General features: G+C 33.4%; 1 protein-coding gene and 1 non-coding gene across 2 annotated transcripts in view; both read right to left on the reverse strand.

Annotated features, from left to right (window-relative positions):
* The window catches only part of CNTN1 (contactin 1), a 372,949-nt gene that overhangs the window by 99,044 nt on the left and 250,423 nt on the right, over positions 1-23,482 (reverse strand). The window contains exon 15 of the mRNA XM_061206213.1: positions 9,714-9,834. Within this exon, the coding sequence (XP_061062196.1) occupies positions 9,714-9,834 (121 nt within the window). The remainder of the gene's footprint in view (positions 1-9,713; positions 9,835-23,482) is intronic.
* LOC133101831 (small nucleolar RNA SNORA18) lies at positions 22,451-22,581 on the reverse strand. The gene has a single exon (XR_009702721.1). It is a non-coding gene; the product is annotated as a small nucleolar RNA SNORA18 (small nucleolar RNA).

Genomic DNA, 23,482 nt, shown 5'->3' on the forward strand with positions numbered 1-23,482 from the left:
GTAGCTACTCTGAAGAAGTTGGAAGGAAAGAAGATGCAACTGGTGCATGATTTTCCAATAATAGGACCATTAGAACCCTTTTATCTGAGACAAAGAAAATGTTTACTTCATATTTTTTAAGAAAGAGTACTAATTAATCTGGAACAACATCTCCAAGTAAATGGTTCAAAATTGTTTGCCTGGATAGCGAAGAGAGGTGTGCTCTGGATATGAACTCTGCTAACATAGAACATCTGGGAGTAACAAATACTCAAGAGCATTTTCTGTAGAAAAGACCATTGGCCAACCATTATGATTGTTTAAAATACAGCAGTATTATTCAGACTAAAAAGTATATTGACAGCTTCCAGCAGGTTATTTATTTGGCTATATTACCTTAACTTAGCCAAAACAGGATTTAAAAGTGGGTTAGTCATCAACCAAAATGACCTCCTTAAGAAAGAATCTGGTAACCATGTCATTAGGCCAAGTAATAAAACTTCAGGGGATTACATCAAATAAAGATGACATCTAACATATCCATTTCCATTCTGCAACTGTATTTTGGCAATAGAAATACACACACACACATTTTGGCATTCATACATACACACATGCACACACACAATATTCTAATCTAAATAAAAATCTACATAAAACTATGAATATAAGCTTCTAATATAAAAATATAAACAATACAAACTTAATTTGGGGGTGCAATGATTTACACAGTTTTGTATTATCCACTGGACCTTTAGTTACACTTTTTCCTAAATGTTTCCAAATTTCACATAGCACAGGTTAGTGTTGAGAATCAGACTAAAAGTTTCAGAGAGTGAAAGTCTTTTTTCTTTTGTTTGTTTTTAAATCTCAGCCTTGTATTAAGAAATTTTGTTTAATATGGTATATAAGATGCAAAAGAGGGGGCAGACGTGAAAAGTATAATCATGATTGCATTTTCTGTTTTGGCAGTTTTAGTGACAAACATTATGTTCAGCCAGGTGTCAGGAAGGTCCTCCTAACAGTCGGTAGCATTGCCAAGGATATTTATAATACAGCAGAAATGCCATGGAAAGTAGTAAAACACAGATGTCAAAGCCTCATTTCTTGTTTTGTGGCCTAATTTTATGGTCCATTTTTGAATGTTGTCCAAAAGTGCAGTCATAAAAGAGAATTTAGATTTGGCAAGCTACATAAATGTTCCCACAAGGGCTGTCAGATAAATCCTGAAACACCTTTCCTTCTAAATGACACTTTTTTTTAACTGAAAAGCACTAAGTCCTCCAGAAACATCTTTTGCTAAAAACATTCATACAGGGCTGTTGATGTGCACCAAAACTTACTTGATGAAACAACCCGAAATACACTTTTGTGGAACCTATTAAGTACAACCTTTATTACAATAACAACAACAAAAAGGAAATTTGTATCAATCCTCTTGATTTGGATTTTATTTTATCTATCACTGTGGCTTTAAATGTACATTTCCCTAATGGTTAATGACATTGAACATCTTTTATGTTTTTATCTACCATTTGTATAGAAGCCTAAAAACATTTGAAGTCTAATAGCTGGTTCTTTTTCTTTTAACTAAAAATAGTTTTTAACTGTAAAGGTCTTCTAGATATTAAGAAATTTGTAGTTGTTTGAGTGCTAAATCCCTTTGGCTATATTATACGCACCTCTGTTTTAAAGTTTTATTCCGAAATTACCTCTTTCACTAATATAATAATAATTTAAATTGGTGTCAATATATGCTCTGATAGAAAAAAATTTAGTAAAATCTTCTATAAATTACTTGAACTGCCATAATACCAAGAAATGGCATTACAATCTCTTGTAAAGTTATCTTCATTTTTATATCAGTGCTCTAGCTGGGAAATATTTACTCATATTTTGTTTTTGTTTTTTTTTACTTACCATTGATACATAGATTGAGTGGTTCTTGATTAACTTTAGAGTTTTTGAAGCTATCTTATTTGGTGTGACTTAGGGCTTAAGTGTAGCTGTGCTAAAATGATATGAGGGTAAGGGAAAAACACATGGAGTTAACTCTTTTTCTCACCACCTGGACTGCCTTCCTCCATTTCCATGCCACTCCTGTCCTTACGTCAGAGCTCCCTTCCCTGACTTCTAGCCAAATATTCATAACAGTTTTTCAATTGTCTGTTGATTGACTTGTATTTGGTTTGAACAGGATGAACTGGAGGAAAAGGGGACCTTACCATCTTTTTGAAACACATTTCTAATATAATTTACCCATTCCATAAACAAAATAATACGACTTTCAAACTATTTTCCAAGAATTCCCTAGAACAATAATTTCCAAAAACCATTTAAAGACCACTTCATCACAAGCATCATGGGGCATTATTAAAAATAGAGATTTGCCAGCCCAGGCCAAGTTTAAACACCTGGTCACTCTGGAATGCTGTAATTTGATGCCCTCCATAATGACGTTCTTTAAAAATATATCCAGTATTTATTTAAAGGGGAGACAGAAATGCATAGGGAAAAAGGAGTGAAGGAGGGTTCTGGGGAAAGAAGTAGAACACACACTCTCTTCTATTGCCTTCAGTAATTCAACCCTGGTCCAAAAGCTGCAACCCCACTAGGTCCTTCCCAGGCCTGGATCCACTTCCTTGGAAGGCAGTTTGGTGGCCACCACTTGTTCAAACATTACCTCTGGGTGTGCCATACTCTTTGCCTTCTACTAATATTATACTATTTTTGAAAAAATAGCCCATATGTACATATTTTCTTTATATTTTCAGTGTATTTTATGTCCAGTGATTTTTTTCTTAAACTTTTTTTTGGAGATAATTATAGATTCACATGCAACTGTGCAAATTAATACAGGAAGGTCCTGCATATCCTTCACTCATTTATTCACCATAACTTTCTGTATAACTAAATACAATAACAGAACCAGAAAATTGACATCGACATAATCCATCAACCTTATAGTACAGATTTTGCTAGTTTTACATTCATTCATTTGTGTGTTTATGTGTTTGTTTAGTTCTAAGAAACTTTTAGTTTTATCACCTGTGTAGACTTCTGGGACCATGACCACAGTTAAAATACAGAACAATTTCATCATGAGGATCCGCTGTTGTACCCTTTCATGGCTACAGCTACTCCACTTCCTCTAGCCTCCCTAAGCCACCATTAATCTACTCTCCATCTGTATAATTTTGTCATTTCAAGAATGCTAAATAAATGGAATCATACAGTATGTAACCTTTTGAGGTTGGCTTTCTTTCACTCAGCATTAATTCCCTTGAGATATATCCAAATTGCACACATCAATAGATCATTCTTCTCTTATTGCTAAGTAATAGTCCATGGTACTAATATACCACAGTTTGTTTAACCACTCACCTATTTAAGGGCATTTGTTTCCAGTGTTGGGCTATCATGAATAAAACAGCTATGAACATTTGTGTATATATATTTTATGTGGACATAAGTTTTAATGTCTTTGAGATAAATGTCCAAGAGTGCAACTACCGGGTCCTGTAGTAAGCACATGTTTAGAAACAGCCATACTCTTTTCCAGGGTGGCTGTACAATTCTACATTTTCACCAGCAATGTGTGAGTGAGTGACTCTGTTTTTCTGCATCACTATTTCTTTTTTATTTTAGCCATTCTTATAGGTATGTAGTGATATATCACTGTGGCTTTAAATGTGCATTTCCCTAATGGTTAATGACATTGAACATCTTTTATGTGTTTATCTACCATTTGTATATCATCTTCAATGAAATGTCTGTTCACGTCTTTTGTCTTTTTTCATATTAGGTTATTTTAATTTTGAGTTTTGAGAGTTCTTTATATATTTTACATACAAACCTTTCTTGAATACATGGTTTGCAAATATTTTCTCCCAGTCTGTTGCTTGTCTTTTCATCATCTTCACAGGGACTTTCACAAAGCAAAAGTTTTTAATTTTGATGAAGTTCAGTTTATCACTTTTTCATTTTATGCATTATGCTTTTGGTGTCAAGTCTAAGAACTCTTCATCTAGCCCTAAGAGCTGAAGATTTTCACCTATACATTTTTTTTTTCTAAAAGTTTCATAGTTTAAAATTTACAAATAAGTCCATGATCCATTTCAAGTTAATTATGTATAAGGTCTGAGGTTTAGATCAAGGTCCTTTTTTTTTTTTTGACTATGAATCCTCATTTGTTCTAGCACCATTTATTGCAAAGGCTAATCGTCCTCCACTGAATTAATTTGCATTTTTGTTAAAAATCAGTTGAGCATATGTGTATGGGTCAATTTCTGTGTCCAGTGTTGATGCACCATGGTTCACCAGGCCAATCTTTAATCTAGCTTTGCTAAACCCATCCCAGAGCTATTAATTTAGAAACTTCCAAGAGGGGCTTAGAATTGTGTATTTAAAATTAATCGTAGTAGTAAATCTGATGTACAGCCAAGTCTGGCACCTGCGCCCAGAAGTTACACAAAGATTTTTCATGAATCTTTGCTGAGAAGGTTGGTGGAGAGGAAGTAGGGGATAGCAGGTCACCCTGTTTAATTAAATTAAATATATTGAGAAATATTTAACATTTAGGTAAAGCTGTATAAAATAAGAAATGACCACCTACAAACTCACCATTCAGCTTAAGAAATAAAACATTACTTATACAGATGTAGCCTTTTGTGGATCCCCTCCCTCCTTAACCACACTCACCTCCTCTCCTATCTCCAACCCAGAGGTAACCACTCCCCTATATTTCGTGATTATTATTTTCATGCATTCTCTATATTTGACCATATAAAATATGCACACATATTCATATACATACATACATACATACAGATATATGTCAGATTTGTTGTTTTAATAGAAACTTGAAGTAAAAGCAACTATCAACTTGATCAGTGTGCAACTTATTCTTGCCAGTTCTCAAACCCAGACCACAGCATATTCTGAAGTCTAGTTTAGCTCTGTTTGCTTAGATTTGGATATGTTTACTGTTTTCTTTGTTCATCATGCTATTTGATGTCTCAGAACTTTACCCTGGCATTATTTTCCTTCTTCCTGAAATTTACCCATTAAATATTCCTTTAGACATAAGAGTCTCTTGGGAAATAAACTCTGTTTCTGTTGGTCTAAATATAACTATTTTTCCTCATTATGAAATGATAAATTGTCTGTATATATACTTCTTGGTGGAGAATTATTTTTCTTTCAGCACATTCCATGGTTGTATTAGTTATCTACTGCTGCATAACAAATTACCCCAGGCCTGAGTGGCTTAAAACAATAGTAAACAGTTATCTTTTTTTTTTTTTTAACATCTTTATTGGAGTATAATTGCTTTACAATTGTATGTTAGTTTCTGCTTTATAACAAAGTGAGTCAGCTATACATATAAACAGTTATATCTTACAGTTTCTGTGGATTAAGAATTCTTGAGTGGCTTAGCTGAATAGTTCTTGATCAGGGTCTGCCATGAAAGTTATAATCAAACTGTTGGCCAAGGCAACAGTCATCTGAAAGCTTGACTGGAAGATCTGCTCTCTAGATGACTCACTCAAATGACTGGGAAGTTGGTGTTGGTTATTAATAGGAGGTCTCATTTCCTCTTCATGTGGGCTTCTCTACAAGATTGCTGAAATATCCTCATGACATGGCAGCTGGCCTCCTCCAGAATGAGACTTCCAAAAACTAAGGCAGAAGCAGTAATGTGATTTATGACAATGTTCAGCACTGTCACTTCTGCTGGCACACACACCAACCCTAAGTGTTAGAGGGATTACACAGGGGCTGGTTTATCAGAAAGCAAGGATCACTGAGGGTCACCTTGAAGTGTGGATCCCCCAATTACCTTGTGACTTTTATTATTGCTGCTGAGTAGTTGGCCATCAGAATTGTTATGTCTTTGCAAAAAATATTTTTTACTCTTGCTGTTCTTATAATCTTCTATTTGTCTTGAATGTTCTGCAGTCTTATTTATTTTTATTAAGTTTCTTGTGTTTCATTGTGACCCTTGAAAATGAGAAGTCATAATTGTCACTAATCCTCCCAAATCTATAGTCATTATCTTTTTGAAAATTATTCTTTCTTACTTTCTCTAATATTTCTTCTGGTAATCCAATGGGACTAGCATTACTTTCTCATTGTGTCATTAATGTCATAATCTTTTTTTTTTCATGATTAGTCTTCATTTTTCTGTGATGAAATATGATGATTTCCTCATATCTGTCATTCAGGTCCCTAATTTTTTCCTAATTGGTCTCTAATTGTTGTTTAACCCATCCATTGATTTTTTTTTATTTTCAATGATTGTTTATTTTTTATAGTTCTTCCTTTTCCCCCCACACTTCCTCATTTTATAGTATCTTATTTCCAACTCATTTTTATCATTTCCTCTCTTATTTATCTAAATATTTAGGCATGATTATTTTTATTCTTATTCTGTTGATGAGAGTATCTGATGTACTCTAGACTCTAACTATATTGTTTTGTTTTTAACCCTTCCTGATTCTCTGTTGTTATGGCTTGTCATTTTTTGCATAATTCCATATTTGATTTATCTAAATTTGTTAGAATCCTAAAGGGGCTATGTTGAATGCTCACTATTTCAGAGAGTGTAATCCTTTACTTTTGTCAGGGCTGTGATGAATAATGTTTATTGATTTATCTAAAATCTTTGGTGCTTTTAGAGCCGTGGAGTTTTTAGAACAGTGAATGAACATTTTGCCATAAAAAACAGTTTTCACTTCTTTCAATCAGTGCAGTTTGAATTCTATATATTAGGCTTCCAGGGCAACTTCGTTTAAATAAAGCTTATTTTTACAAAAATAATGTCTATACTATAGAAATACTAGGAGAAATATTTCCAAACTGAAAGGATAGAACTAGTATAAAAGGCAGTTTTGGACATCAAAAGTGAAAATTACATGGCCAGTACTACCTCATGACTTGAAATTGTTTGCATAACTGGAGAAATAGGCAATGTATGTCAGTTTTATGGTCTCTTTTCCTTGAGCACCTGTGGACTCAATTAGTAGCTAAATAAATTGAAGTACTATAGGTTTTTACAAGTAAACACTTACGACTACTACAAAAAGACAATGGCTTATATTTGATTATTGGGCTAGTTTTCTATAAATTGTTTTTAGTTGACAATAATTGCTATTGTCTTCCTTGTTTCTCTGTTCTACCAAACATTAAACAGATAAGTGGGGGAGTGAGTTTTCTCTGGGTAAAAAGCTCCATGAAATCAGATGCAATGTTACAGAAGCACTCATATTTAACTAATTCACTGCCTCCATTCTAAACTCAATTCAGTTCAATTTCAGGAGATCCATGGACCTCTTGAAATCTGTCCATGGACTCCAGGTTATGATTTCCTAGACTAAATGAAAAAACATAATTAAGTGGATAAATGGACCAATAATATTACATTAGGCATACTATGTCATTTTATATATTACTCATCATTATTATAAGAAATAAAGAAAACTTTATTTTTATATTCCATGATTTAAATATACAAATCATATTTGAAGGTCTACTTCATATACATTTTTGACACAAGCTATGCAGAAATGTATTTGACTATTTGAATTGCAAATTTCTCTTGATATAGAATGAATACCTTTTATATTATTAGAAATAATGTTTGGAGAATGATTACAACTTTCAGACTTTTATCAGTGTTAAGCAATATTTTTATCTACCTGTATAGTTTTTTCAACATCCTGCTATAGTGCAGGGACTTAAACTGCTATATCATATTTCTACTAAGTGCACTTACCAGGTTGCATTGCTTTAAGTTATATTTCCTATGACTAAAGGGCTTTAGAACAAAAAACAACTTTATATTTTCACATAATACCTGCTATACCTTTTTAATATTGGTTTTACTGTAAAAAATACAGAGTATGATGATTATTAATTACCTAAGTATGAGTGGATAAGATTATTAATATTCTTTGACTACATCTGTAAAACTTCATCTTCCCTGTGAATACTGGGAGCTTACTGCAATGTAGTTATATGAAGACACTGATGCACAGGCATTGTAACATAACCCCTATTGTAACACTAATGATAATCTTTTAATATGCAAATAATTTCAATTAAATACAAGCATAGACTATTGCTGGAAGTGGCTTAACAGCTAGTGGTCTGACTAGAAAGAACAGTGAATAGTCCCTCTCCCTGATAACTCTCACAGACAGTAGATGTTGCAGATAATAAAATGTTCCTAATAGAAATACTGAACCTAAATGAACTTCCTTTAATTTAGCATTTTGTAGCCTTGGAGTTTTATTAATTTTCAATAAGGGTTGTGTGTAATAAATGCCTAAGTTCATTTGGATAAAGAAATTTCAGCTAGACTTCCATTACTCTACTGAAGAATATATTCAGCTGGAATAAGAGGGTTTTCAATATTTTCCAATGTGACTGACAGACTCCATATTACCATTGTTCTAGAGGAAAATGCAGGAGGTGTATGAGATTAAGTGAAATTATATTGATCTGGATCCAGAATGGGTATTAAGACAAACCATGAATATCATCTCATTTACTAATTGTTTATCTGATTGTGCAAAAGCTGACTGAAAAAAAAAAAGAAGTGCAATAACTAATGGTCAATAAATATTTCTAGTAGGTAAAATGTGAAAAAAATACAAATTTTAACATGTCACTGAGACAGAGGGAAAGAGAACAATGAAACTATGAGATAGAATTCTGCAACTCACTAAATATTAATTAAAATGCATATGTGAATTTCACAACTTAGAGAAGGTAACTCATATGTACAGATTGCTATAAAACACATTAGAGAAAGTAGTAATTGTTATGAGAATTTAGAAGAGAGGGCTCATATTTGGGACATCAAAAAAATGACTCATGAGTTTGTTACTTCTTGAGCCAAGTCTTGAAGGATGGATAGGATTTGGGCAACAATCAATGAAAACAGCAATGTGGAAGGAATGCTGTGAACCAAGGAACAGAGGTAGAAATCCTAGGGTATTTCTGTGGACTAGTTGGTCAGGAGGAATGGTGAGAGATTAAAGCTAAACAGGCCGAGGTCACCACACCTCATGGAACTTCTTGGGTGCTTAGCTAAAAGGAATGGTCTTCATTCTGTAGCCAGGGAGTAAAGAGCCGATGAATGATTTTAAATAAAGTAAGGCATGTTCTGAGCTGGCCTCACAGCTATATAGCAGAGGCCAGTAGCAAAGGCATTGTATTTTCAATAAGCATGTATCCAAGCATTCTCAATCATTTATAAGAACAAAAGCACTAGTCTGAAAATCAGCAAAAAATAGAAACACGATACATGTACAAATCATTTTTTATTCTAAGATGATACCGGTAAACGTATAACACTTGAGGTTATAATAAACAGCACCAGTATATTTTTTCTGTAAAAAATAAAAAAGGAAACAAAACTCTACTCAACACGTGAAAAGTGTTAGCAGGAACTGAGAACTTCTGGTAAGTACCAAGTTTAAAAGCACAAACATTTAGTAGGAGGTATGTGGTGTAAGTTGCTAAAAAATACGTAGTTAGTAAAACAAAATCAGTTCTGTTTACTACTTGGCTGGCATAAATCAGTCTTAGGCATGGGTGAAGAACTGTTCTCAAGGATCGAGACTCTAAATATATAAGAATTCGTACCAGAGTTACCAGAAGATTATACATATTTATGTAAATCAAATAGCTTTGGTTTTGTGATTCCAAAATGTTGAAACTCTTACCTCGCACAACAAGGTCAGCTGAGGCTGAAGAATTGTCCACAATTGTCTGAGCGGTGCACGTGTACCTCCCAGCATGTTTTAGCTGGGCATTTCGGATGAGCAGCTCCCCATTGGAATCCAGCTGTCGACAAAAACAGCAGTCATTCAAATCAGTACCTTTTTTTCACCAACTAAATGGTATTTAGGATATGAGAGGTACATTTTCCCCTAACAAAATGAACACCTGTTTTAGATGTGCTAACTGTCTGTGTGTTCTTAGGTTACTTAAACTCTGGGCTTTGGAATCTCAAGTGAAAAATAGAGTGAATTACCTAAGGTCCTTTTTAGTTTTAATGTCTTTAATATTCTATTATTTATATAATCAGAGGGCATTTTGAGAGAAAACACAGGATGAAACTATTTCATTGATGTCTTTTAAAAAGAAATGTGAAGGTCCAAAAATCTTGATGTTGAATATCAATGAAGATACATAAATGCTGTATGGCTAGGGAGAATTATTAATTTGGTTATGTAAAACCAATCTAAACAACTAATTTCAAGACGTGCCACGGTTCATTTTACAAAGATACTAAAAGTGTGCAGAAACTGTCAAAATGGACAATTCTACTAACATGTTCTGTTTTGGCCAAATATAACCTCCTTGTGGGCAAGGATTTTTGTCTTGTTCACTGTTCTATTCCCAGTGCTTAGAATAGTGTTTAACACATGTTTTTTTAAGGAGGCTTGAGGGAATTTTGCTTGTGAATGATAAGGCACCATCCCAATGCAATTTCTAAAATTAGCTAATATTTATCGAATGCCTCCTCTATACAGATCCTGGGATTCTCTTCTGAAAACAGTCCTACGAGATAGGTCCTATTTTGTCCATTTTACTAAAGATAAAAGTGAGACTTAGAGTAGCCAAGTAATTTAACTATGGTTACTCGGTTTGCTTGGTTGGAGGAGCATAACATAGTCCATGCTCATTATCTCCAAAATACTCTCTTAAGAGAAAAATTTGGAAAACTCGATTTTTAAATAGACATTTGGTTTTCCTGAGAAACAAAAATATTGATTTACTATTGCAATTATAGATATCCAGATAGATTAAAGGATGAAAAACTAATGACTAGGTTAATATTTCACGTAATAGATGAAGGTATTGTTTCTGTTATATGACAGACCTGCAAATTTTAAAATTTTGATTATTTAATGACTATATGTGGAATAAATGCTCTGCTTCACCATTGGTTCTGTTGGTGGCCCCTTCACATATTAAATTCCCTGCTGGTCTTGGAAAGTATTTGGGTTGCAACCCTTGCTTGATTAATAAGATTAATTAAAAATAATAGCTGGTTATCATCTGAGCAGATTGATTCAGTTGGTTGTAATAGAATACTACTATCTCCATATAAAGAACTGGTCAGTGGCCACACACCTTGTTCCTTGGTTTCAGTAATTAAAATCTCTGTAAAAATGAAACTAGAGGTCATACAATTTAATGTTAGTTGGGGTCTTCCTGTCCCTTGAGGTCTAAGATTGGGTAAAAATCCAGTTTCCAAGATTTCTTCAAATTCCTCAGGTAGGGGAATTCTTTCCTTCTATTCTCTTGTCCAAGGAGCTCCAGACCAGCCTTTTCTCTATTTTGCCATGAAACCTACTAGCACGAAGTATTCCCTAGTAAAGTAGGTGTACTAAAGAGTGAAAGGTCATGGAATTGGTTGTATCCCACAAAGTAGGGCAATTATCATCCACTGTATATTTCTATTTTTAAAAGTCCTGTTGGTCATACTTTTACTAAGGATTTCTCAGTGACCTTCACCTCTCTCTGTTCCCTATCATCTTGTTGGCACTCACTCCCACTCCCATATCTTACCTCTCTCTGCTCTTCTCTTCTTTTCCTTGGAAACAAACAACTATTCTTTCCTCATGTTAAGCTGCTTAATTATTGGATGGTTGCTTGGATTCTGACAATACTTCTTCCTCAAACCCTTACTTTCTGTTTTTAGCTTTTGCCATTTCTTTATCTCTTACCCCTCAGTCCATTTTAATCTGGTTCCCAACTCTTCAACTCATTTTACTTGACTTCTAATAGCATTTGAACTTCCTTCCCCAAACACCCAACTTTTCTAGTCATCTGTGACAGCACATTTTCCAGAAAGTTTGAGAAAATTCTTAACATCTCATCTTCTTCAACTTCCTTATAATTCCATCATAAATTATTGAATTTATCCTTTCCTTTTCTTCAATACTTCCTCTGTCCTTGTCCAAGCTACCAGCATCTCTCACTGAACTACTATGTCTTATTTGGTCATGACCCTCACCCCTGTCCCAACTATTCTTTTCTCCACTTAGCACTCAGGGTGACCTTTAAAAAATGCAAATTATGATTAAATCATCCCTTTCTATAAAAACAAACTAAAACCTTTAAAAATGTTCCACTTCTTGGAATAAAAGCCATAAGTGTTATGATAGTCAGCTTGGCTCCATTCTCTAAATTCTGTCCAATATTCCAGCTCAACTAGTGCCACCATTTCACTTACACTCTGCTCTCCAGAAGAACATTCCCTTTTTAAGACCTTAAATGTATCTTGTTATCTCCTATCTCTGGTTCTCCAAGGTGTTTCCTTTCCTGGAATTTGATCTCTTCATACCCCACCCTCTTACCACCTTCATCTAAATAACATTTACCCTCCCCCACCAATATCAGTTCAAATCATTTCCTTAAGCAAGTCTTTCTGTTTTCTGTTGTTACATTTTGCCATAGCACATTTTACTTAATGTGATATTATATATCTCATTTACAATAAAATATTTTTGCAATTATATGATTAAAGTTGGTTTCCCTGAAGGACTGTAAGTTTTATGAGAGGAGAAAACATGCCTGATTTCTCCAGCATTGTATCCCTGTGTTACATGTGTATAGCTGTATGTGCTGTATCCCTAAGACCAGCACAGTCCCAGGGATATAATAACACCTAATATACATTGTTTGAATGAATTATTCAGCATGCTTATTAAGACTTCTGGCATCTGCTCTTAAGATAATACATGTCTACTTCTTTTCAGGTACAAGCAGAGTTAGGATAGCAAGTTCATATAGCCCATCACAATGGCAGAATTTTGTAAGCACATAATGAGACATTTTGATGTCAGGATGAAGTACACACTTTTGCTACCTCTTTTCCCACTTCCTGTGCCCCAGAAACTTACATTTTACCATGTGTTCTCTTTCCTGCAGACTTTTGTACATATCACTTGCATTGTCTGGATTCTTCCATCTCCCACTTCTATCACTTGGCTAACTTCAAGTCGTGGTTTAGATGTCCCTTTCTTCTCTAGAATCCAAAGTCCTGGTTAGGTGTTTGCCCCTTGCATATTTTCATTTTAACTATCCCTTTCTATTCTAATTATTTAGTTGTTCATTTCTTCTACTAGACTGTAATTCTTTGAGGAAGGGACTAGGTCTTATTTATTATTATGTACAAATTATGTATTGTGATATCTGACATACAGGAGGAATTCAACAAGTAAGTATTGCATAAATGAATTAAAATACCTATTATCTAAAATGTTTTTATTAAATTCTTTTAGTAATTTCATATGATTTTTCAGGTAAGATAATGATAATATTATAAGATAAAATAGCTGAATTGAGAAAAATTATTGCTATCCATATACCTGAGATCAGCTATCAATTAATAATATATTTCAAATTATTTGTAAACTAATTTCATGAGTAAATATATACGTTTTAGGAATAATGTGTAAATTTATAGAGAAAAGAATGCAGTTGACATATAAGAAAATGGACACCTCTAAGTTTTTCAACCACCCATATTTGTTGTAAAGAATTAGGCCTTTACAAATTCAAAATTTGTAATACAAATCACGAATATACAGAGAGATCTGCCCTTTCCCTCAGCTTCTGGAAGGTAACCTGTAGTATTCTTTCTTTGCCTGAGTGTCTTGGGTCATACTGAATAGTTCTAACCATGTGATTTAGGGTGGCAGTTAGCCACACCTGTATAGTTTTAGAGTAGGGGCTGACCATGCCAGAAAGACTAACATTGTGACTTAGGGTAGGGGCTTTGGGTCATGTGTTATCAGTCAACCTAGATATTGAGATTAACCATTTGGGCAATCAATCAATCAATCAATGCCTACATGATTAAGCCCTGGTTAAATCTCTAGATATCAAAGCTCAGGAAAGCATCCCTGGTTGGCAATACTCTGTGCCTACTGCCACAGACCAAAGCTGATAGAGTAATGCACCCTGACTCCATGGCGAGAGAACAATGGAAGCTCTATGTTTGGTACGTCTCCTGGACTCTGCCCCATGCATTTCTTCCCTTCGCTGATTTTAATCTGCATGCTATTCGGGTAATAAATTGTAACCATGAGCATAATAGCTTTCAGGGAATTCTGTGAGTTCCCTCTAGCACAAGGAAACTGAGGGTGGTTTTGGCAACTCTTGGAACTTGCAGTTGGTTTCAGAACTGAAGATGGTCTTGAGGACTCTGCCTGACTTTGTAGTTGGCCAATTCCATATATCATACTAAATAGAATTCACCTAAGGGGGGTGGGGTAAAGAAATATTATTTTATTACCTATAGCTCTCTTTTTTTAAATATTTAAAGTAAGAAGAGAGTAAAGCTGTGTATATGGGGAAGGTAATAATAAAAGAGTTTTTCTTGAGCCATTGTAGATGCTAACTGACACATATTTCTGAGAAAATTTCTAGTGAGAAAAAATAAAATAATATAAAATAATTATAGCAAAATAAAATAATTTAAACACTATATATTAATAAAACAGACTGCTTTAATGTGCTTTAACATCCTTAAAGTTCAATACATCATAGTACTGAACTTTGACATTAAACATTCATTAATGGAAAGATATTAAAAAATATTTTTAAGCTATTATGACACAAGATAATAGCTATATTTGAGAAAGAATAATGTTTGCATAAAATGAAAAGCACTTAGCTCTATTGCATGCTTTTATTATGTGAACTCACTACTTGGGTTGCTTCATGTATCCAAATGAAAGATAATCCTGTTGCTAAACTTCCACTATTTCAATGAACCATGGGATTAGATTGGAATTTAAAAAATAAAATACTTCAGAAATTAAAATTTAAAAAAAATTCAACCTTAAAAAAAAAAAATTCAACCTTATAAAAAAATGAAAGCAGAAAAATAATATAAAAATAAACAATTTGCGACACCATAATTACCCTTTGTAAAATATTTGAATGCTGTACACCTAATAATCTTCTTTAATGAAATTGCTATAATTTTCCCCCTAATCTCAGTTTGAAACACAGTGCTGTTTTCATATTCACTTATTTAATCCTGAGAGGAATAATGTGGTCATGCTTTTCATACTTTTCACATGTAATGAAAAACACAAACTATTTTGTCTTAAAATATCATATTAAAGTTATACTTATTGAATCTTCAGAATAAACTCCTAAAAAACTTTTAATTAAACTATTTTAAAAGTTTAATGCTAAACTCATTTTAAAAGTTAGCCTTGTTTTAAACATTAGGACTTAGGTAGGTAATGATAGGCCGATTTGCATAAAGCAGTAATAAGTGACTTTAACATTTATTCTCATTCGATCTATATTTGGTGAAGGTGTGGCACTGAAACACCTCAAAAGGAAAGTAAAGAAAAAATATGCTATATCATTTCCAATAGGGTTGTGTATGTATAAAAGCTTTGCTGAAGTTTTTATAAATGGCACTAGCACTTTCCATACCTCAGGAGAAGTTGAGGTTCTCAGTGGTCGACAGAACGCTTACAAAGCAAGTAAAGATCATGGCTCTCAGCACATTCTAGCCACAAATTAGATACGAATGCTCTCTATATTTTCACTAAAAACCACAGCTTGGCTGAATTACAAAATGCTTCCCTTCATGTGAGGAGAGTTGAATCACATACTGGAAATTGTGATAGCACAGTTAAGGGATGTTCCAAAGTGTATATGTGGTTTACCACTTAGAAATTTCCCAAGTTTAAATCAAAAAACTTCCAAAATATAAATGCCTATTCCTTCCTTTCCACTCCCCCATGAACTAACTTTGAAAAATCAGTCCTGCAGTACAAATGAGTCTGAATTACTAAGTTGTATGAACAAATTCAGTTAATCATAATGAACAAAGAAATATGCCATAAGGTATATACAAGGTCTAGATAAAGCTTAGAGGTCATAATGGCTCTATAAAAACGTCTCTTTTGTTCCATTGAAGTTCAGAATGAAGAGACAAATGTGGAAGACTGGAGGACAGCATAGCCTTTAAAGAGAATACTCTAGAAACCTGTAAACAAAAATTATTAAATATGTATGATACATGCTATATCCATGAAAAATAAACAGTTTTCTTTTTTACTTTTGGCTTGCTAGGTTAAAGAAAGAATAACTGTAGCAAATTCATCAGATGCAACTGCAAACTTTAACACCACCATCACCAACACACGAGCAAAAAAAAATAAAAGAAAAAATGTAAGGGTTTTATAGGTGCCAGGGACTATTATAAATACTTTACATGTGCAAATTCACTTATAACAACAACCCTGGGAAAGAGGTACTATTCTTAAATGTATTTTAGAGATGAGGACACAATAATACTGTAACTACAACCACTACTACTGCTACCACTGTTGCCGTTAATAGGATACTACTACTGCTGCTACTAATATCAATATTAAGATTGCTACTGCAACTTCTGCTATTGCTACTGCCATTGCTGTATCTACTATGAACTCCTACTAATAGCTGATCTAGCTTATTAAATGCCCTTAAGATGCCTTGCAATGTGCTAGCTACTTTACATATATGTTTCCTATTTAATTTTTATAAGACTCAGGGAGATATGTTTACTCTTTCCATTTTACAGATAAGGAATTTTAGATTTTAAGTTAAGCTACTGGTAGAAGGCTCAATAGTTAACCTGTTTTCCCCAAGTTAAGCTGTTGCCAAAGTAGTGCTTCATGGATCAAACAACTGAATTTAGATTCATAGTTTGGTAGGTAAAAGTGGATATTTTCTCATAACAGGAAAAATACAATATGTTATATTTTCTTTCTTTCTTTCTTTAATTTTTAACCTATTTAAATGCTCAAACATAAGAAAATAGAAAGAATAGTACAATGGCCACCCATATACTAACCAGTTAGATTCAACAGTTGTAAACTTCTTGCCATATTCACTTTATCTAATTATCTAGCTGTCTATCTATTGTTGAACCCTTAAAAAACAAATTACTGATACCATCGTAATTCATTCGTCAAAATATTAAATTGAGTCTCCAAAAAGGTAAGACCATTCTCTTAAATAATCACAGAACCATTTTCACACACAACATAATTAACATTAATTTCCTAATATGATCTAATATTCAAGTTAGTGTTATTTTAAGTAATGCATCAGCATTAAGTTTACCTGAATGTAAAAAAATTTAAAAAGATATAACTTACAAAATCTTATGAAAATGAGTATTTTCATTACAAATATACACACAAATATATTAGGGAAATAGTTTAGGATAATTACTGAGAGATCACCCCGTACTTACACGATCAATGGAGATGTTGAATATCCCTAAATTTGGCTATTTTGATGGCTGAAGAGTTCAATTTTGATCAATCGGACCATTTTAAATTAAAACTCACAAGGAAGGAAATTTTCTTTTAGATGTCTACTAAGCATTTTAAATGATGGACAAAACCATCAAAGCCTTGGGTTTAGAACCCATATTTTTGAGTTGAAAGAAAACTTGAACACTGTTTAATTTATATGGTTTTTAAATTGGTTTCCATTAGCCTTAGGGTTCTGAAGACCTTCATGGATCACTTGGTAGAAAGAAGGGATCAGAATAGGATGTGTTTTGGGATAGGAAGATGTGAGAGGCCCTATAGTTAAGGCTTTGGTCTCCTACACATGCTCACAAACGTGGGTACAATTTCTTTAGTCAGATCAACTTTACCTTCATCTTTGAAATTTATTGGGGTTCTAATTTAAATTTTCTTTGCAAAAAGAATTCTGCTGCTAAAAACCTTCTGTTGCTGTTTTTAAAAACTTCTGCTGTGGCCCAACTTCCTCACATGACAGATGAGAAGCCTGAGGCACAGATTGACTGTTTTGCCCAATATCATATAACCTGTCAAGGGCAAAACAACAACAAAATTCCAGATCTTTAGATAATGTTCTGTTTTAAAAACTAGCTTTTTAAAATATTAGTTAGTTTTTTGGGAATATGAGAGCCAATGACAAAATAGTATATTTCTAGTGTGATATAGTAAATAAAACATCAAAACTGACAATGTAAAATTATAAAATAAAATTCCTAAGACACCAAAAGTTTATATGTTTATTTCCCCTTCTATTTATTTTATATACATACTGTATTTTGCAAGCATAAAGAGACAGAATAATTATTCCAGTGATGATTAAGTATGCAAGGAGTTCTATGTAAAACAAATGGGACTTTAATTTTGAATGAATTTTTGGAAATTTCTCCAAACTGGTACATTTCTGAAGAAAAAAGACTTGCTGCTATATGTGCTTAATTCCAATTATTTAACATTATCTTTGACAAATGCTTCCTAAAGGCTAGACTCTGGGAGTCTCTGCTAGAGAATAACTTTAGCTGGCATGATCTCTGCCCTGGAAGTGTGATGATCTAGAAGAAGCCAACCCAACTATAGATACCTCTAGTGAGCATAGGTGCCTACCTCCCTCCATGTTTACTGGTGGAAAATAGCAAAATAAAATAGAATAGTTAAGTGTAAGTAAAGTTTTATTAGGGTAATGAAAGGGAGGTAGAGAAAGTTCAGACAGAATGAGGGATGATAGAATTCTCTCTTTTCCAGTTAATTACTCTTAGTAGAGAAACAACTTGGGCACAGGTAGCCTGCCTTTGTGAGTTTTGTGTGGACCACAGAACTATGTCAGGGGACATTTCACATATTTCTTTCTGTCTCCCAAAATTTAAGAGTCTTGAATTCACAAAACACATGCAATCTATCCTCTACTACTGATACTATTTTGAAAAATGTTTTATCTATCCTCTTATAATTTCTTTTTTTGTCTTCAGCACTCTCATTTGCTCAAAATAATATAACTTCTCTTTGTTTCCAACATACTATGCTTAAAACTTTTCAGTCCCTTTATTCTTAAGTGTTTTTTTTTTTTTAAATCTCCCTTGAGAACAGCATTTCTCAATCTTGACCCTATGGATAATTTGGACCAGTTAATTCTCTGTTGTGGAGGATTGTCCCTGGCATTATGGGATATTTAGCAGCACCCGTGCTAGACAGGTGCCCATAATACACCACTTGCCTGCAGTTGTGATAACCAAAAATGTCTCCAAATATGACTAAATTTCCCTAGGGAGAAAAATTGTTTCTGGTTTAGAACAACCATTTTAGGGCTTACATCATCTCACTGTGCCTGCTTTGTTTTCTGTTGTTTCTTCAGCTCTAATTTGATTCTTGTCTTAGTCTGGATTATGGCCTAACACTCCTTTTCTGCTGTAACCTGTTGCCGCATAACTCTGGACAATCTTTACCTTCTTGTTCAATAATGACAGAGAGCCAATGAAATTGAAAAAACAAAAGACTTCTGTTTATTACTGCTTCTCTTTCTCTCTTTTTGCATGCACAGAAGCAAAACATCTGTTCAAATTCATAACATCTTCTAGTATGAGATACATGTTTCAGATTTAAACACATTTTTGTGACATGTTCAGTAGAATTAATATTTTCTTTCAGCCTTAGGGTAAGAAGTCTGTCTACTTTTGTTTTGAATGCTGTCTATACAGTCAGAACAAACTCATGTCCACACACCTGCAAACACACACACATAACCTATCTCTCTAAAGGAGATCACTAAGAACTGCCTAGAATTTTATAGTTAGACAATCTGAAACTCTGTAGACTTGACTTACAATGTAATGCAAAGGTTGCTAATCGTATAGGGAGAATAAAGTAATTTGGATAACTTTGAACATAAAAAGTTCATTAAACAAGATTATAGAATAAGTTAGGAGTTGAACTGCTGTTCAACTGCTGTCTTATAGTGTTTCAAATAATGGGAGGGAGGTTATTTAAATAGATATAGACATGAGTACCAGTCAATGGATTAGAAACAAGTGGTGAAGACCACAGGGTCTACAATCAAACCACCTTGGTTTCAAATCCTCTCTCTGCCACCAGCAAGTTGTATGACTTTAGACAAGTTACTTAACGTTTCAAATCTTGTTTCCCCAACTCAGAAATCGAGAAAAATCACAGTAATATGTGCTCCATAGAGGACTGCTATGAAGATCACCTGAGAAATACATGAAAAACATTTAATCCAATGCTGGCTAAACAGCAAGCACTCAGTAAAATGTTGACTATTATTACCTCTCCATTGCCCTCAGCAAAGAAATACCTAGAATCTTTTGTCTCAAACTAGGTATCCAGTAAAGCAAACAGTGCAAAATATAAATCATGAAAAATGAGATCTATAACCAGAAAAAAACTATCTGGCAAAAGCTTCTGGAATTTTCGATGTAGAAGGATTGCTCTATTATAAAAAGTATTAGTAATAACCACTTACAATCTGCCAGATCTTGTGCCAAGCACTTTATAGGCATTCTCTCATTGAATTCTTACAAAAATATTATGAAGTAACCTGAATGAAATAAGTGAATTACTAATAAAATTTTACCGAGGGGGAAATCTGAAACTTAGAGACGCTTAATCACTGACTCCAGATTAAGCCTAATGGAGCCTAGAGCTCTGGTTGTGGCAAAGCCTCTGAACAATTCATGTGATATTTATGAATTCAAAGCAGGTATGTAAAATATTCTATCTGAACTATAATTTTAACATTTATTTGTAATCAGAAAAAGAGCTATTATAGCAGCAATACCAGAATTAGAAAGTTTAAGAAACTCAACATGGTTAACTAAAATAATGGCTCTGACAGGGAGAACTGTCAAATAGTTGAAGGAAAATGACTCAAAGTGGGTGTCAAAAGTTAGGTAGCTCCTGAAAAAAAATTTCTGCAGATCAGGTACCACCATGAGAGAGGCATAAAAAGATATATTACAAATACATATTTTTTGGTAAATAGTCTTACATCCTTTATAGAACAAAAGGGGGTATAAATTAAATTGGTAAGTAAAATGACTCTGCTTTTGTATTTAAATGAGTAAGTAGCTATTGAACTGGAAAATCAAAATAGAAATCATTTTATATTTGGTCTTGAAAAATATAGGTATTTGCCATATAACTGACAGAATAAAAGAATGCCAGATAAACTACTTATAAGCTTATTGTATCAAAGCTCCAAAGTTATGAAATTTGTAATTCATATATATGTATATATACATATATATACTTAACATCAACGCATAAATTCAAGTTCAAATGAAACATTTACTGACCCTAATTACATAACGATATAACACTCAGTGAACATTTATTGAATAGTGAAAGAATAAATAACATGACAGGTAAATTAGATATTTAACTTCTTAATATTTTTCTATAATCGGTATTGTTTACTTACAATTTTAAAATTAATAGCTACATTGTAAAACTAATTAATTCAAAAGAGTTTTACATAAAGCAGGATCATAAATGTAATAGAAATGTTATTTATATATTTAAATTTTATAGTTCGCTATAAATTCTTAAAAGAAATGCACATCTTCAAAAATAGTTACTTTTTTCCTAATAATTATATTAATATAATTGGAAAAAGTATAAAGAAAAAAATTTAAATCACACGTCTTAGATATAATTAATTTGATATTAGATATATTAGATATATATTAGATATATTATAATTTTGTATATATAATAGATATAATTTGTTTAATTTCATAAAGCTTCAAGTTCCAAGTAGGTCAGGCTCTGAAATTTGAAACCTTATGCACGGTTGCCACATGGTGGTCAAGATCAAGAATAGCAAGCTAAACTCACAGCATGCTTGATTATTGAATATAATGTATTATTGAAGCCAAACTTGAAAATAAAAACTTAGATTCTTAAAATTAAAAGTTTAAATTTTTATGTCTATATTCTTCATGAATTAGAGTTTCTGATATTAATTTTTAGCAATTAAAATTATTAAAACATGATGGTGATAATGACGTCAGTTTTGTTAACTGTGATAGCTACCAAGTCATTTATATTTAAATTTTAAACTCATAGGGTAGCTCTGATTTATTTTGGATCAGAACTTGTCTTTTTTTCCTACAAAAAGTGTAAAGGTTTTTTTTTATTATGTGTAACACAGGCAAAATTATTTAAGTCAATAAATTTTTAAGGAATTTCACATGTTCTGATTCCTTCCACTGCCAATCACCTTGATTTCTCCAATGTCTGATCCATAATTTTCAAGATAACCCTTTCAAAAAGAATTTTGTCTCAGTCCACAGTTGTCATGTCGTCGGTCCACAATTCTTTTAGTTGGGCTTCTTTGATCTCCAGTGGAATATGGACACACTTCAAAATTCCCCACCTGTAATCTTTGGGATCCAATTTCCTCAAGCAATTTACTTTAGGACCATGTTTAGGGCCAAAGGAGATGGATCTGCCTGGTACTGAATTTTAGACACCCTCTAAACATGCATTAAGTCCAAACCATAGTCACTCTTAAGCTATCACACCTTAGAACAGTACAGATCGTTGGGATATGCCAATACCCAAGATAAAAAGTTTGACTGTTAGGTTTTTCATAGTTTATTAGCAGCTCTCTTGAAGTTCTTTCCCACAGATCTAACACGTAGTTCTCTCAGTAAAGGAAACCACACAGTTACCCTATGAGGCGTTTCCAACAATGTAGGTCTGCAGAAAAAGTCCCATTGGGATAGACCTCAACAGTGCCTGTGTTTGTCTTATTCACTGTTTTATACACCCTAGTGCCTATCACTGTTCCTGCTGTGGTATGGGTTCAGTACTATATTTTTAAATGAACAAGTGATATTCAATAATTGAAATGTTGCCAGAATTAAATAAAATATAGAAACATGATTTAAAAAACCAAAAAATTATATACTGACGTATTTGCTAGTGCAATTTGAATAACAGACAAATGCAGGCAGCAGCGTTCCTTCCTTCGAATTTGCTTTCCCCAGTACCTGCCATCCTTGTTATGTTATCATTCACTGAGCTTTAGGTTGGAAGAGCCCTTCCTTCTGAGTGTTCTATTAGTGACCCCAGAAGCAATTACTAGCCATTAGGACTGTCTTCCAAAAGGTGGATCAGACACATACGGTGTTTTACTCAAATTTGTGTGGTACATTTAGCAGTGAAGTGTGACTGTGAAGTTTGCTTTAAAAGAGAAGGAGGATGCAAGGGAAAGCTTCATAGATCTTTCTTAGGTTCAAAAGGCAAAATTAAGTTTAATAATTTAAAATACATTTCTTCTGGGTTTTTAAATTATTTACAGAGTTAAATCGACTTGTCCATCTACAAAGTGCTAAAAATGTGTCTTTGACACTTTTACTCACTGAAGTTGCATACTTAACCAGTGAGTATGTTTTATGCCGCTGATTGTTATTATGCTCCTTATTTGGTGGAATGAAGCTGAAACTGAGCCCCTGAAGCCAGAGCATGGGCTCACAGTCAGGGTCTGCTCTGGCTTCCCTGAGGGGCAACAACCTGAACCCCTGTGGCTAACATCCACAAAAGGAAGGAGTACAGTTAGTGATGACCAAAGTCTCTTACATTGTTATGACCTAATTTAATATTTATTTCTTAATTAGTCTTTCAGTGGTTTA

This window comes from Eubalaena glacialis, chromosome 11 (assembly GCF_028564815.1).
Source record: "Eubalaena glacialis isolate mEubGla1 chromosome 11, mEubGla1.1.hap2.+ XY, whole genome shotgun sequence".
Taxonomy (NCBI): domain Eukaryota; kingdom Metazoa; phylum Chordata; class Mammalia; order Artiodactyla; family Balaenidae; genus Eubalaena; species Eubalaena glacialis.